Raw genomic sequence first — 16,862 nt, forward strand, 5'->3', positions numbered from 1 at the left:
ATCGGTTTAATATGTAGATGATGATTATTTGAGAGCCAAACTGGAACTCCAATATTAACTTGGGGATTGTTAGAGACTGTTTCCATGTTGAAAAATGTTTAGCTCTATATGAGAAATGTTAAAATTTGCTGATATCCAATTGACCCCCCCCCCGCTATCTAACGGCAAAAGTATACTCCCAAACAAACGTAGGCCTACCACGCAATCACAAAACGAAGTGTTTATAGACAATCTATACTTACATACAAACATACTAACAAAGAGGGTAGGAATATTGATGCAAACGCTATACATACACACATGCTATCCCATAAGGGTAGGAGTGTGTATATACATGTTATATCTTCACACAAACATATTATGCTATCACACAAGTAAGGGTAGGAACGTTCATAGACACACTACTGTACCTTCACACAAGCATACTATACAATCACACATATAAGAGGGTTGAGGAGTTTTAAGTTTTATATGTAAACATAGACATACACATGCAAAAACTGGCAGTGATTCAAGGTTGACAACAATGTAACGAAAGATTATAGTTCGAATCATTTAGTACAGCATCATTTTGCGATCGACACACACTACCTTTCTTAGCTAATGAAAATAGATCACAAACGTTCACAAAACCACTTTTCCATTGACCTTTATCCTCACTATTTTGGCCTTTTACTGCAAGAATTGTGTACAGAAAGTAGAATCACTTGAAAATTGTTTCACAATAATAAAGGTAATAAATTTAACATATTAACATACTAAAGTAAGTAATGACTAAATGTTACTGCCCCCCATACAGGTAGTTTCGAACTACCTGAACTAGTTACAAGACATACTAAAGAGAACAACGTGTTGCTTCGAATTATTACTCTGTATAAAACAGCCCACTCCTGTATAAACATCTTATCCTATATAAACATGTCACTTCTGTATAAAGATCTTACCTTTGTATAAACAGTATGCCTGTTTTTCCGCGACATGCATTTCTGCATCTGGCGTTTCTGCTTATTTCCGCGACAGGCAGATGGGCGAGAAATAAATTATCTATTGAAAACCCAAAAATTCTTTGACTGTAATTATTGCAGAGTAAAAGGATTAGCCATTTGTTTCCATTGTCGGAATCTGGCCTCTATGTTTACTTGTTCACTTTATGCATCAACTGGCAGCAATAGTTTGGTCATTTGCACTGCGCACTTTTTTCACTAACTCACAGGCCTATCTTAGATATGTACAAATATGATAGTTGTTATCATGGCCATTTTAATTATAATTATTGCACATTAAAAAGATCAGTTTAGTTTGCTCAACTGACTGAATCTTTCTTCATGCAATAATTAGCAACAAAGTTTCCTGTTTACTAGCACTGTGCTTATTTTTAATCTACTGTTTGTTATATTTAATGTGTATTGTTTGTTGGTTTTTCCCAATGAATATATGTTATGTATATCTGCATTTTGTAACTGACCTTTGTCCAAAATAATGTCAATGGTGTACCTGACCAGTAACATTCATTTTGTAAACAAAAAAAATATGTTGTTAATATTTCACCATGATTATAGATTAAATATTCAGATTATTGTTAATGGAGGTAAATATGTTTCCTTGAATCTGAGTCTAAAACATGAAGTTTTTCACTTGGAAATTCCTAAATTTATTGACATATTGAATGTTTTAGATAGGAGACTGACCTACACCCCGACTCTATTATGGCGTCTTAGCTTTTTATATCAATGTTGATTACTTGAAAACTTACTCATTCTAATCCTAAAATCCAAAATGGAATAAGTCTTATTGATGCGTTCAGTTTGAGTGGATTTATTAATTCAGTTATTCACTGGAATTACAAAATCTTCATTATTATTTCTTGGACTAAATCATTAATGTGGAATTATAGCTAATTCAGACAAGGACATTTTGGATGATATTATTGTGATACATCAAAGACTGTTAACTCATTACCACATTCTAGGCCACTGTCACATTAGCACATTCGAGACACCAGGCACATCAACACATTCAGTATTGGAATTTGTTTGAAATACAATTGGAATTCAATTGGAACTTCATACGTTTTGACTTGTGATAGAACTTTTAGAACTATTTGGGATTAAAGTAAAAATACTGTAAGTTCTTTTTAAATTTTAATTTAATTTCTAGGGAAATAAATTATGCATTGAATTTTACAAAACCTGTTGGTTTTCATTATTTTTTGTTAATTAGTTTATGACCATTGAAACATAACACTACTCATACCGTATTTTTATGTGCAAATTTTATTATAATAGTTATTGCACATTACAAGGATTTGTTACTTTGCTCAATTACTGAAACCTCGTTTTTATGTTTACTTAACGCATTAGTTAGCAATGTTTTCGTTTTGCACTATTCTTTAGAAAGCATACTGTTTTTTGACCAGTATGTATCCTCATGTACCCCTTCTGACTACCATTTTCACTTAGTGTTTTTTTTTTTAACCTACTGTGGGCATAGTGCACACAATGAATATAGTCATATGAACGCAGTAAACTTCTTTCCAGTCCTATAGTTTGGCCCAAGGCATGCAGTCAAAATAAGACATATGTATCACCAAGCATTCTATTTCAAGGGCAAATTTTGCTATGGCTAGAGTGGTATGTTATTTTGATTTAAATATAAATAAATATATAAATCATTCCATATGAAGTTCAAGTGTGTGTGTGTGTGTGTGTGTGTGTGTGTGTGTCTGTGTGTGTGTATGTGTGTGTGCATGCATGTGAAACAGATAATGTTACCCATTTTCTTAAAACCATGTGGCTGCAGAGCATAAAAACATTATTATTAGTATTATTATTATTTAGAAAGAGAGAGAGAGGTATGGGGTGGGGAGGGAGGGAAGGTGTGCTTGGATGCCATTTTTTTCTATAATTTTGAGACCTTATAGGATAAGAAGAAATTAAGATTATGTTACCTTTTTATGAAATCCTGAAGACAAAGGTAAATTCTATACAAGAAATAATGTTTGTCAGAGTTTTGTTCATTCATAATTTTAAAAATAGTACGTGTCATACTCGAGTTATTCTTACACTGTAAAACTGTCTTGTTTTCGGAAAACAGTAGATGTAGATGTTAACAGTTTTTCTCCTGACAGTGCTAAAATAGGATTACCTACACACAAAGCTATCTGACATGTACAAGCAGAGCTAAACTCACCATTTAATATAATCCATGAAATTTACCCACTGAAGAAAATTTTTTAAAAATTTTGAGGTGCAAATCTTTGAAAAAAAAGGTACAAGATTATTGTAAAAACTTGATGTAATCATTCTGACTACTGCCAAATACTGAGAGCTATCTCAAAATAGGAACAGATGCCATTTGATTTCAATCTAAATAATTTGATCAATTATGGGAGAGTGTGTGTGCGTGTGTGTATTGGGTTTTTAATGAGAGAGAGAGAGAGAGAGATAGAACATTTATAAAATCACATCGATATGGAAAAATCCATCTTTTTTTGTAAACTATCACAAGATTGAACTGGAGACATAGTCCACTATCATCCTTCTTTCGAAAATGTAGATCTTTCTCACAAAAAAATGTACATCCAAACATTCCTTGACGGTTTTTGTTTTCGCATAAGGGATAAAATGTTCGCTTATCACAAATTGTATGAGTGGGGGTGCACGTTAGCTTTTTCTTTTGTAAAGCGACTAATGGTGAAATGCAGAAAAGTTCATCTAATCTCCCCACTGTGTGAATCGCAACTGAAGCCGATTCAAGCAAAGGCAGTAAAAATGTCAGCCAATGAAATCACATATAATGAGTGTCAAGGTGTTTTGCTCTCGAGTCAAGACAGGCAGTGTTGCAAAATAATGCATATATTCTTTGAACTGGGTTATTACGATTGCAGTGCAGACAGAATATAGCTAATTTGCAATCATGTTAAGAATTCGTGTGCTGTACCAGTTTTATCATCATGAAAAATATTGTTGAACATCATTAGTTTGCATTTTGAAACTAAGAACATTTTGTGCCGCTTACTCATTCTGACATACACACACATACATACATACATACATACATACATACATACATACATACATACATACATACATACATACATACATAGAGAGAAGTCTACACTATTTAGTGGCAGTTATTTTCAAACTAGTGAATTTTGGGTCTTGTATGAAGGTAAGGTTTCTGGTACAATTGCAAGTTTATGTGATACAGAAAATGGTAAATACTGGAAATAATTTTTTCTCATGACAAGTGCAAAATTGAGGGTCTGTGCAAGTTTCAAAACTACCACCACATAATTTTCTGGTACACGAAGACAATTTGTTTATGGCAAATTTTTCATACAGCAAGCCATTATCGCAAACAAAGGTAGAGACGGCATACATACATACATACATACATACATACATACATACACACACACATATACATACAAATAGAATTAAATCATATCTAAATCAACAATCAAGATAAACTTAAAATCATACTATTCCAATCAGAAACCAGAAGAAGCCAAGACGACAATGACGTTCGGTGTCTCCTCTTATGCTAAATGAAGTGTTAGCACAGGTGTCTCCTAATATGCTAAATGAAGTGTTAGCACAAGTGTCTCCTCTTATGCTAAATGAAGTGTTAGCACAGGTGTCTCCTCATATGCTAAATAAAGTGTTAGCACAGGTGTCTCCTCATATGCTAAATGAAGTGTTAGCACAGGTGTCTACTCTTACGCTACATGAAGTGTTAGCACAGGTGTCTACTCTTATGCTAAATGAAGTGTTAGCACAGGTGTCTCCTCATATGCTAAATGAAGTGCTAGCACAGGTGCATGAAGGATTTCGAAGATGGCATGAGTCTGTCACCAGACCAAAAGAGTCAAGATCAACCCCTCTAAAAGTTGCTAAATAGCTCCCGAAGATTATTTTCAAATTTGAGAGACGTACAAAACATATAGAAACACAACTTACACACACACGGTGAAATTTAAAGAGTTTAAATCTCATGTGTCACTAGAGAAAGCAGCAGGTATCATTACAGATTTGTGGAATTCATTGTTACAGACCTTGGAACGACAATACGTCCAGCTAAAGATGACAATCATTTGAGATCCTCTATTGCTTATGAAAAGTTTGAAGTCTCTTGTTTGGATGAATGTTAGCACACCGGCAGAACATATCCAACAATCCAATGACGAGTTTGACATGACTGATAGAAAAAACACTTTTCACACAATCCAGTTTAGCCTCCTAGAGATAATGGACCATGCAGAAAAGCGTTATTGGTGATCGCCATTCACATAACCAAAGGCAGTACCAACCAAACCAAACTGACAACTCCCAAGATCAGATGTGTACAGCCAGGTCATCGTTGTGGCTGGAACTTATGTTGAGAAGAATGACAAAGTAGAAAGGAAAAGAGCAAGGGAGATGATTCGAAAATCTGATAGAACACACGAACTAAGAGAAGCTGGCACTCTTTTACAAGAAGCTAGCATTTGTAAAGGAACCGTGCGCGACATTTCTGAAATGCAAAATCTTCAAGATGTTTTGGTTCTTCCCTATAGTCTCAAGTGGTTCGCTGAGCTCTTTTGTTTCAAGCACCAGATGTACCACAATACACTCATGTGAATCATCATCAAGAGCCTTTTGATGCTATTACCAGTTTGATAGGATTTCTTGAAAACAATTGTCATTATGAGAAATGTGACCAAGGATTTTCGCAGTCAGGAAAAACACTGACTGCTGCTTAGCGTCCAAACCAATTAATTGCTTGTAAACAAACCGGTCAGTCTCACTTGTTACAGACAACATCGTATGAAACAAGTTAATCAACAGAAAAGTACTTGTGAATTATTGAGAATGTGCACCACATGTTGAGATCTTATTCGAACAAATAACCCAAAGATACATGTTTGTCCAGGAAACAAAAGATGCCATTTTGTGACCAAATCGTGGAATTTGAACATTAATTTTATATCCAAAAGTATGAAAATGAAATTGACAAACACTCCCAGGAAGACCAGCTCAAGAAAAAACAACAAGCGGATTATCTTTTTTTTAGAACTTTTTATGTAGGCAAGCGAACAGAATTCAAATCCCTAAGGTTCGCATAACTCACCATTCTTGTGCGAATTGTATACAAGAACCCCCAATTTTTAACTGTCCCGATTGTAGTAAGATAGAGGAGAATATGAAAATTCTTTTGTGACTTTCGTATTCATGCCAATTTTGCTGAATGGATCTTAGACCCTACCGATGACATCTGATGTTACGGTGACTGCCACTGATGTGCTACAGTCACTGCACACAATTTTGCTGGATATGACAGAGAGTTTCTTTTGAAATATTGTTTCCAAACAAGGTACAGAATGTCTCACAGTCATCATAAATGGAGTCAAAATCATCTACATGCTTTGCTGAAAGTTACAGCGTGGTGGATAGCGAGCTTTGAGTCCACGCGACAGTTTGTTCGGAGGACAAACCAATGAGACATGCTTACTGTACAACGTGAACGAATCTCAAGGAGAAGAAATTAATCACATCGATGTATGTTCCTTGTGTCCTTGGGTGTGCATATATTCTCAATTTCCTACCGTTAACCCTGAAATGTTGACAGACCACATTGAGGTGGAACATATCCACCAATATGAGATGTTAATCAAATGCAAAGTCTTACCTCCAAACTACTTGTATCATTCTGTCTTACCACATCATTGCCACGGAAAAGTGATATTTCCTTTATGACGTACATGTGCTGAACATGATACAAAGACCAACCATGTTGCCACAAGGATGAGGAAAGGCACTTTGATAGGAACGAGGAAGGGTGGTTAATTTCTTCATGTTCTGTTGTTTTTGTTGTTGTAGGGTTTAACGCCATTTTTCAGCACACGATAGGCTATACATGGCGGCCAGTATTAATGGTGGAGGAAAACACGGGAAAACCCCGGAAAGAACCACTAACCCACGAGAAGCTACTGGCAAGCTTTCTCACATACCCACATAGGCTGAATCCGAAACTCGAACCCACGCAGACAGAGGTGAGATGGCAGTGATCCATAACGGAGAGCGTTTAGACCACTTGGCCACTCGGGGCCCCTCTTCATGTTCTGAATCGCGTCATGTCAGTATGTTGTAGCATTAAGTTGTTTCTGTTTTAATGTGAATAGGATACATCATGAATTATGTTTTTGCTTAATGTACATTTATTGTAGCATGAAATGTATTTCTATTAAAGGTGCATCGGTTACACCATGACAAAAGCCATATGTCTAATGTTTTAAATAACCGAATAAACTTATGAATGCTAGGATTCTGCCAGGAATAAAACATATAATGCGCCCTAGGTAATACAGCATACATCAGTCACCAAGGCAATGCCTGAAATCGAATAGTTTGAAATATGTAGAAAATATATTGTTTATGTAATCTTAGAGGTTATATTTGTACTTAAATGAGTGCAATAAACGACTCTGGTTTTGGATATGAAATGACCGTAGCATTGGGGATGAAACAACCACTGTTTTGGGTATGAAACAACTCACTTTGGGTACAGAACAACATGGGTATGGAATAACCTGCTTTGGTTCCAACTATTCTGAGGTTAATCTTAACCCATTTGGGATTTAAAATTCAAGCCACTGACTGTCAAATTAACAGCACTCCCTCTTAGCCAAATTTCACACATACCAAGCTTCCTTAAAATTTTTTAAAAATAACAAAGTTTACTGTCTTGAATGAAATGCAAAGCCAAATCTACTTTTAGTAACAGTGACATTGTCGTTGAAGGTACACATGCCCAAAAAATAAATATTGGTCCTTCCTGTGCAGAGGAACCAGTGTTAATCATTTTGCTAAATTCCGTTTTCATGAAATGAAATGTAAAGGTAAAATCTCAATCCTATTGTTAGCAAGAGTGCCCATAACATTAAAGCTACTAACCCCCATCCCCAAATCAATATACATATTTTATTTTCTGGGACCAAGATAAATGTACTAAATTTTATTTAATTTTGTTACCTAGAACTTAAGGTGGTACTCTACAGTTTCGTACTTTGCATAGGGTTTTCAAATAAAAAGAATTTCCTCGGTTCTCCTCAATGGTTATACTGGCTATTTAAAAAAGACTTTGTCTATATTAGGTATAAGGACTTCTAGTTAACTTTATGTTGGTGTATGATTGATGGGTGTAATATGGATTATAAAGTATACAATTTGACCTTTAGATGTGTACCCATAAAAAAAATGCACGGTCATTTTCACTTCCTGGACTTCTGAGGTAAATTGTAAGAACTTTTTTTTACATTTGATATATTTTGTAATTTATTCATTGCACATTTGGAAGCTAGTATTGTCAAATCTGGCAAAATTTCTTTACCCAATTTTAATAACTGCTCAATGTATTGTACTTTCGACTAATTCAGGTTGATTTTTTAGCACATGGGAGCATTCATATTGGTCAACTCTGCTTAGATCATGTACAATTTCCATAAGTACAAATATCTAAAGAAAATTTAGCCACAGTACATGAAATTAACATAGAAGTGCAGTGGCATAGCTAGGATATTTGGCCCTCTATGCAAAGCTTACAGATGGGCCCCTGCTTAATCAATAGTGTGAAAAGAAAATTTGTGGCCCATATCCTTTGTACGTATGGTAGCGATGCTCCTGGAGGTATGTCAACATTCTCTCCATTGTGCATGTTGCAAATGCCAACCACTTCACAGTCACTCTCTCAGAAGTTCATAATATCTCTGCAAAGCACTCCCTATGTTATCATTCGGAATTGAATTGCATAGGCAAATCAATTTGTTAGCAACAGTAACCTTGGCTATATCAACATGGTTCATCCTTGGCTAGCAACAATGCGAGTATCGAGTAGTGTTGAAATATGTTCACTAAAACTCAAGACTAAACAGAAACCAAAATGGACCCCTCGTGTTGGGATGATGATGTGGAGGGTATAAAGTGCACAAAGGAAATACCTCCTGCAAAAAGGACCCAGTATGATTTTACTGACAGTGTTTCTATTTGACAAATGAAATTAATTTGTTTTGTAACTCACTTCGCATAGCATTTAATATATTTTTTAATATAAAGTGTTAAAAATGGGTTCTTTTTGTGAGAAGGACCCAGCGATATAATTTCAGGTGTGTCAGTAGTTGATCACTTCACTCTATGTTAAAATGTAGATAACAGTAAATCAAATTTTGTGACTTAACCATCAACAGTAAAGCCATCAAGTCTTCCTTTTGTTTGTTTTCAATACATCCTGTATAAAATGGTCGCTTCGTCTAGGGTAAACAAAAATCTTCTCACGTGAGGTGGGTGGTTGATCACCAAAATCTGTTGTTGTTGTTGTTGTTGTTGTAGGGTTTAACGCCATTTTTCAGCACACGATAGGTTATACATGGCGGCCAGTATTAATGGTGGAGGAAGAACCCGGGAAAACCCCGGAAAGAACCACCGACCCACGAGAAGCTACTGGCACCAAAATCTGTAAATTATATCTGAATTCAAAATTAAAATTTTCTTCTGTGATTTTTTTCTTTCTGTTTGTCCATGCTGTCAGGTGTGTACTCAGAACTTTACTATACTTTTTTCATAATTATTGAAATGTACACATCCTTTTCTTATTCCTTAGATGTCATTACCTTTCCACTTTATTTTAAATACTATTTAAAATGAGTTTTTACCCAAAATAATTACATTTGTGATACAGAAATACTGATTGTGTCCATTTGCAGAAGCTAAGTCCTTTTTGTGAAAATGACACATTTCATGAAAAGAATGCATTTTAAACACTTTATCTTACAAAAGACACATTAAATGCTATTTAAGATGAAATTTTACATGCAGCCATGCTGGAGTACAAACTGATAAAGTCCGAAAAAGTTGTCTAAATTAAAGCAAGTATATTTAAGCTATGATAACAAGAAGAAAAAAACTGGTTGGATCCAGCTCAAATTCTACCTTTAACATGTGTTTTTAAACAGTGGGTCTGAAAATATGACAATTTGTGTGCCATTTCTGTGTATCCAACTGTGGGGCTTAGAGCATCTACTGGGACTATTCATTACCAATTATGGAGTTTACTTTAATATTTTCTTTCAAGCCTTTCTTGGAAAGAGGGTGATGGCTTGAGTGTTTCTTACATTCAACTTCCTGTATCTTTTAAAAATCAGCACATTCTTTGGAATAAACTATAAATACTATAGGAATGAACTGACCAATGATTTGTATTCCTTATGAACTGACCTGATGATTTGTATTCCTCATGAACTGACATGATGATTTGTATTCCTCATGAACTGACCAATGATTTGTGCTCCTAATGAACTGACCAATGATTTGTATTCCTCATGGTAACTTTCCTCTCAAATTATTGACTGATTACTGAAAATATGCACATGTGCAAATGTTAACTTTACATTTGTCTTCTTTTTCTGTCCATGTTTAGTGAAAACTATCTCGCATTGTTTTTCACAGATAACAATAAAGACATTGTTAGTTGAAACTGCTTTAAACAAGCCAATCAATAGCCTATATGCTATGTTGGCAAAGGCTGTTCTGGGAAATATAGCATCAACTTCAGACACTATGTTTGGACATAAAACACTGCCAACCTGTTGAAGTATCAAGTTTACCTTTTCCGGGTCATCATTAATTAAAATGAAAAAGTACAAAGCCACTTGCATTGTTTGCCATGGCAAATCCAAATACATTTCATTACATACTCTCCTCCCTGACCATCTTTGATTTAGACCAGGAGGCATAACCCAAAGCCCATTTATGTATCCTCTTTCTAGGATTGCAAATATAGCGTTTTGGTTTAAATTTTTTTTGAATAATGTCACTGTTACTGCAGTTTATAAAACTGACTTTTGATGTCCTTTCAGGGACACTAGGGGAGACAGATGAATGGACCAACAGGCAGACAGATGAATGGACTGACAGACAGACAAATGAATGGACTGACAGGCAGACAGATGAATGGACTGATAGGCAGAAAAATGAATTGACTGACAGGCAGACAAATGAATGGACTGACAGGCAGACAGATGAATGGACTGATAGGCAGACAAATGAATGGACAGGCAGACAAATGAATGGACTGACAGGCAGACATATGAATGGAATGACAGGCAGACATATGAATGGACTGATAGGCAGACAAATGAATGGACTTACAGGCAGACATATGAATGGACTGACAGGCAGACATATGAATGGACTGACAGGCAGACATATGAATGGAATGACAGGCAGACATATGAATGGACTGATAGGCAGACAAATGAATGGACTTACAGGCAGACAGATGAATGGACTGACAGGCAGACAAATGAATGGACTGACAGACAGACATATGAATGGACTGACAGGCAGACAAATGAAGGACTGACAGGCAGACATATGAATGGACTGACAGGCAGACATAAGAATGGAATGACAGGCAGACATATGAATGGACTGACAGGCAGACATATGAATGGACTGATAGGCAGAAAAATGAATGGACTGACAGACAGACAGATAAATGGACTGACAGGCAGACAGATGAATGGACTGATAGGCAGAAAAATGAATGGACTGACAGGCAGACAAATGAATGGACTGACAGGCAGACATGAATGGAATGACTGGCAGACATATGAATGGACTGACAGGCAGACAAATGAATGGACTGACAGGCAGACATATGAATGGAATGACAGGCAGACATATGAATGGACTGATAGGCAGACATATGAATGGACTGACAGGCAGACATATGAATGGACTGACAGGCAGACATATGAATGGAATGACAGGCAGACATATGAATGGACTGATAGGCAGATAAATGAATGGACTTACAGGCAGACAGATGAATGGACTGACAGGCAGACAAATGAATGGACTGACAGACAGACATATGAATGGACTGACAGGCAGACAAATGAAGGACTGACAGGCAGACATAATGGAATGGAATGACAGGCAGACATATGAATGGACTGACAGACAGACAAATGACTGGACTGACAGGCAGACAAATGAATGGACTGAAAGGCAGACAAATGAATGGACTGATAGGCAGACATATGAATGGACTGACAGGCAGACATACGAATAGAATGACAGGCAGACATATGAATGGACTGAAAGGCAGACAAATGAATGGACTGACAGGCAGATAAATGAATGGACTGACAGGCAGACAGATGAATGGACTAACAGGCAGACATATGAATGGACTGACAGGCAGACATATGAATGGAATGACTGGCAGACAGATTGGGGTTAGCACAATATCCCCATATAATGTACATGTATAAGAAAACAATTTCCTAATATTTCTAAAAATGCAGTTCATACAGATTTCCCAATTAGGCAGACAAAGCATCTACCCAGGGTTGAAAGGTTTAGGGGGCATTAGATTTAAAAAAAATAGAAAATCTCGCTTTCTTTAAAAAATGCGTTTCTAAACAACCTGTAATCAAATTTTTTTTGTGGGGCAGGTGGTGATGGTGATTTGACAACTCTAACTGCCTAGGGGCAGCAAAATCATAAATTTGTCATAGAGTTCCTAAAATATTATCACTTCAAGCAATTAATCATTCAATCTGCTCCTCATAAATGTTACCATTTTCATTGTATTTTGATTTATTAAGTTCCATTTGATTGGCAATTTGGTTAATTTGCTCAATTAAAAAATTCAGGTGCTTCAAAAAGTATAGCTAAGACAAGAAAGTCTAATCACATGGTGACATGGGGGTCCTTCAAGGAATCACTGAAAGCTTTGCACATATCTCTTAAGGGTACAAATTAACATGTGGGTCATCACAAAGAGATGAATAAATCATCATATTCACAGTTATCCAGTCATCATCATCATCAATTATTTTATGGTAAAATAAAACAAAACAATGAATCCACAATATTGTAACTGTTTATTAATGAATCTTTAAGTCATAACAATAGACATTATTGTCTCTACAACCAACAATTAACTTATCACAGAATACAACAGGTGATGAAAATGCCTCACTAGGCAGTGTCAACTGGGCTACTCTTTCCCCAGTCAATGCTCTCACTATATATACTGTTCCTTTGGTGGAGCAAAATGCAACAAGACAGCCAAGAGAAGCAACTGATTCTCCTGAAGATTCACAAACTGAGGGGTTGCTATCTTTTACCCACCTCAAGACTTCAGCTCTTTGTAAACAACTAAAACTGCTGTCTTTGTCAGTTATTTCAGGTAATGTATATGCAGACCTTTGTTTTGATGGAAAATAATTTTGACTAGTACAAGAATAAGTGTAATGTGTTTTGTCTGTGAGATTAAATGGAAATCCTGTGGAATAAATCTGTGAGTCAACCATCACTTTCCACAGCAGAACTCCATCAGTTAATACACAGTACAAGTGATGATCATGAGATCCAAAGATAATTACCTCACTTTCAGTATTCCCACAAGATTCATCATACAATGTTGATCTCGTAGACCATGGTTTGTCCTCACTAAAATGCATATGCTTCTGCATTATGTCATTATGCTGTATATGTACTTGAGTTATGACATTCAGTGGTATAAATATTTGAGTAACACAAGGTGAGGAAAATACTGGTGCCTCAGTTTTGAATTTCCAAAGCTGAAATAAAATGAAATAAAGGCATTCAAAATATCGACGTGTCTGTGTATTATATACATAGTCAAAAATTCAGAATTAAAGTACACTATGAACATAATAAAGCCCAAAGGACCCCCAAAATAATACTGCCACATCTAATTTTCAATATTACATTTGGAACCTTGTTATATGCTTCATTACATTCAATATTTCATTCCATGCTATTTTTTTTATCAACAGTCATTACATATTAAATAACCTCAAAATCGGGATGAAATGAGGTTCAAATGAAAATAAAAAAATTATAAACTTAAAAACAATATCATGTGATGTGATGTGATTTTGATTTCTAACGTAGCTTTTAACAATTTTTCAATCATATTGCTACGATGTCTGCAATGCGGTAGTTTATAGTGAGAGAAAGTTTGTTTTTTCATTTTGGTCTAAAACATATCAACTGACCTTAAATATTCATCTAAAAACATCTTGAACAATACAATAAGAATTAAACAATACAAAAATCAAAACACCTACCCAAGTATTTCTACTGAAATGGTTTATTGCTTGGTCTCTTCTTGTTATCTTATGTCAGCTGATTTATAAAAAAAAAAATAAACCTGAAAGCCAACATAGACCATCTTTGATCTCTTTATTACTTATAAAAATCCTGCATTTGACCTTTAACTCTCCAGATTACAATACTTATGTAATCAATTAACATCTTATTGTGTACACCTTCATAATCTGATTCCAATGGTATAACATTTCTGGTCTCCAGTTTCCAATGATTTCTGTAATGTGGGCATAGAATGCACTGATATACCAATTATTTATGTATAATAATAATAATAATAATAAAAATAAAAATAATAATCTTTTTTCAAAAGTGGTTGGGTAGATTTCAACTATAGAACAGTATGTGCTATAGGTAGCCTTTAAAATGGTAGTCTTGTTCTACTGCCAGTATAATCAAATTTATGTTGATGGGCAAATAAAGCAAATGCAGATAATTGATCAAAAGCTTAATTCCATGAAGTCATAATTGATTTCCTCTTCCTCAATGATAAATGTCAAGGATAATCTCAGAGTAATCTAACCTTATTCATTATGCCTACCCATGCATGATATCTGTGATCTGTTTGGTCAGCCCAGTTTTTATTTATTTCGCATATGTGTGATATTACTGGCAGACAAGGTGTCAACATTAGCCCATAGCAAATATTGATCACTGGTGCATACAATCAATTTGTTGTGGACGATGCTCACTTAAGTAGGAAAAATTACCAGAGGAGAATTAAGGGTAATTACGACTGATGCGCTGGCCCAAATCAATGTGCATCATAAAAATGCACATGTGTCAGAAATTAGTCAAATTTAATTCCAAGTCGTCAAAACCAGAGGGTATATGTCTACTGAGAACCCTGTGTTCCATAGGACTGTTTATAGATTTACCTTGGAAAATATTCTGAAATAATCCCCTGCATCCAAAGAAAATGACAACCAATTCTGATTGCTATGGGCAGTAACTCTTTTATCCATAAGAGGGCAATGGTTCAAAACACTGGTTTGGCTCATTACAGATATTTTTTTATGTGAAATGGACTAGTCACAATTGGCCAGTAAAGATGTTATTTATTTGGACAGTCTGATAGGATAAGCATGATGACTTAAAGAACATTCCAAATTCTGGGGTATAAAGGATACCAAATGCATAGGAAACAGATTCAAATCATGGATGCAAGTTTCAATTGTAAGATAGAATTTAAAAATTTGATTGCAGAATGACTTAAAATAAAGGACAACGCATAATCTTGTCTGTAATGGTTAAGAAACTTTGTAAATATATATTGCACAGGCAGATAGTGGAGTAATTTTACCAGGTTGCCAGTGTAACTGATGTGGAAGAGGTTAGTATCCACACAACCGATAACCACACCCATCTGTGTCAGACTTGGGGAGGAGAACAGAGGTTTGCCACATTCAAATGCCCATATTTTCCTTCCATCCACCTAAAACATAAACATTTATTTACATATTATTTTTTGGATTATGAGGTTTGCATGGAAAATCTGAATTATGCATCAAATGAAAAATACTGACTGTGTTTGATTTTGCCTAATAAATCATGTCTATGTCTTAACATTGAAAGGCATGACAAATAAAAGGACACAAATCTGAGTTTATATTGTCTTTACAGTACATCTCTCCCTAATTAAATCAGCTGAACGAAACACGAGAAATAAAAAATAAAATCTTTGGTTCTGTACAACTATACTTGAAGCATCTAAATGCTGGATCTTCAAGAAATGTACTCATAAATGTAGTGGCACCCTGGATTGCTGAATGGTGCAAGGCACTTGCTTTTACAATCATCCACATATCACCTCTGCCTCTGTTCACATGGGTTCCAGTCTCTGTTTGTTGAACAGCAAGGATATGTGAGAAAACTTGGCAGCAGCTTCCTGTTGATCGGTGGTCTTCCCCAAGTATTTTGAGATTCTTCATGCATGAAATATGCTGTTGTCCATGTATGGTCTATCATGTACTATAAATGGCATTTAACCTCAACAATCATAAATGTGATACTGGATGCATCTAAATGAATTTCTAACTTGTAACAGCAATGGCCAATTTTATACAAGATATTTGGTTTACTCATGCACAAAATACACAATGGTCTATGCCTACAATCTCATATCCATGAACAGAGCTTTGATTATATCACATCACTTCAAAATAAGGAAACAACATTTTGGAATTATTGCTTCTGATGTGGCTATGGGAATATTGTTACCTATGCCTTTCAACTGCTAATGAAGGCAATAAATAATGGCACAGATTTATTGGACAAAAGTTTACCAGTGATGAACCTAATGAAGGCAAGAAACAATGGTCCAGACTGACCATACTAATGGTCACCATTCAATCTAATCAAGGCAATAAATGACGATACAAACTTACTGGGTTAAGGGCCACCAGTGAACCTGTCAGGGTAGCAGCATAAACATGATGTGATTTTAGTCCAACAATGGGAGAAGAAAACACACTACCTCCTCCTAGATGCTGTTTCCATAAACACTTCCTCTTCTGGGAAATAAAATGTTGCTAGTAAGTGAAATCATAGATGGGATGATAGGTAGAAAATTATGTATGAATGTAGAGAAGCAGGTGGGTAGGTATGTGGAAAGACAGATATTGCAATAATTACTTTTTTGAGATTTGGGATTAATTTTTGCAGACTTTATGAAGTTTA

General features: G+C 35.5%; 1 protein-coding gene across 8 annotated transcripts in view; it reads right to left on the reverse strand.

The window, feature by feature from the left end:
* Positions 1-12,911: 12,911 nt before the first annotated feature.
* Positions 12,912-16,862, reverse strand: part of LOC149797438 (beta-alanine-activating enzyme-like) — a 69,603-nt gene continuing 65,652 nt past the window's right edge. For all 8 annotated transcript variants that reach the window (XM_089962238.1, XM_089962239.1, XM_089962240.1 and 5 more), the window contains 3 exons: positions 16,571-16,696; positions 15,487-15,618; positions 12,912-13,630 (listed from right to left, as the gene is read on the reverse strand). In XM_089962238.1, coding sequence (XP_089818364.1) covers positions 12,932-13,630; positions 15,487-15,618; positions 16,571-16,696 — 957 coding nt within the window. In that variant the 3' untranslated portion in view covers positions 12,912-12,931. The remainder of the gene's footprint in view (positions 13,631-15,486; positions 15,619-16,570; positions 16,697-16,862) is intronic.

Source organism: Sinohyriopsis cumingii, chromosome 6 (genome assembly GCF_028554795.1).
Source record: "Sinohyriopsis cumingii isolate HCF-2022 chromosome 6, ASM2855479v2, whole genome shotgun sequence".
NCBI classification, from domain to species: Eukaryota; Metazoa; Mollusca; class Bivalvia; order Unionida; family Unionidae; genus Sinohyriopsis; species Sinohyriopsis cumingii.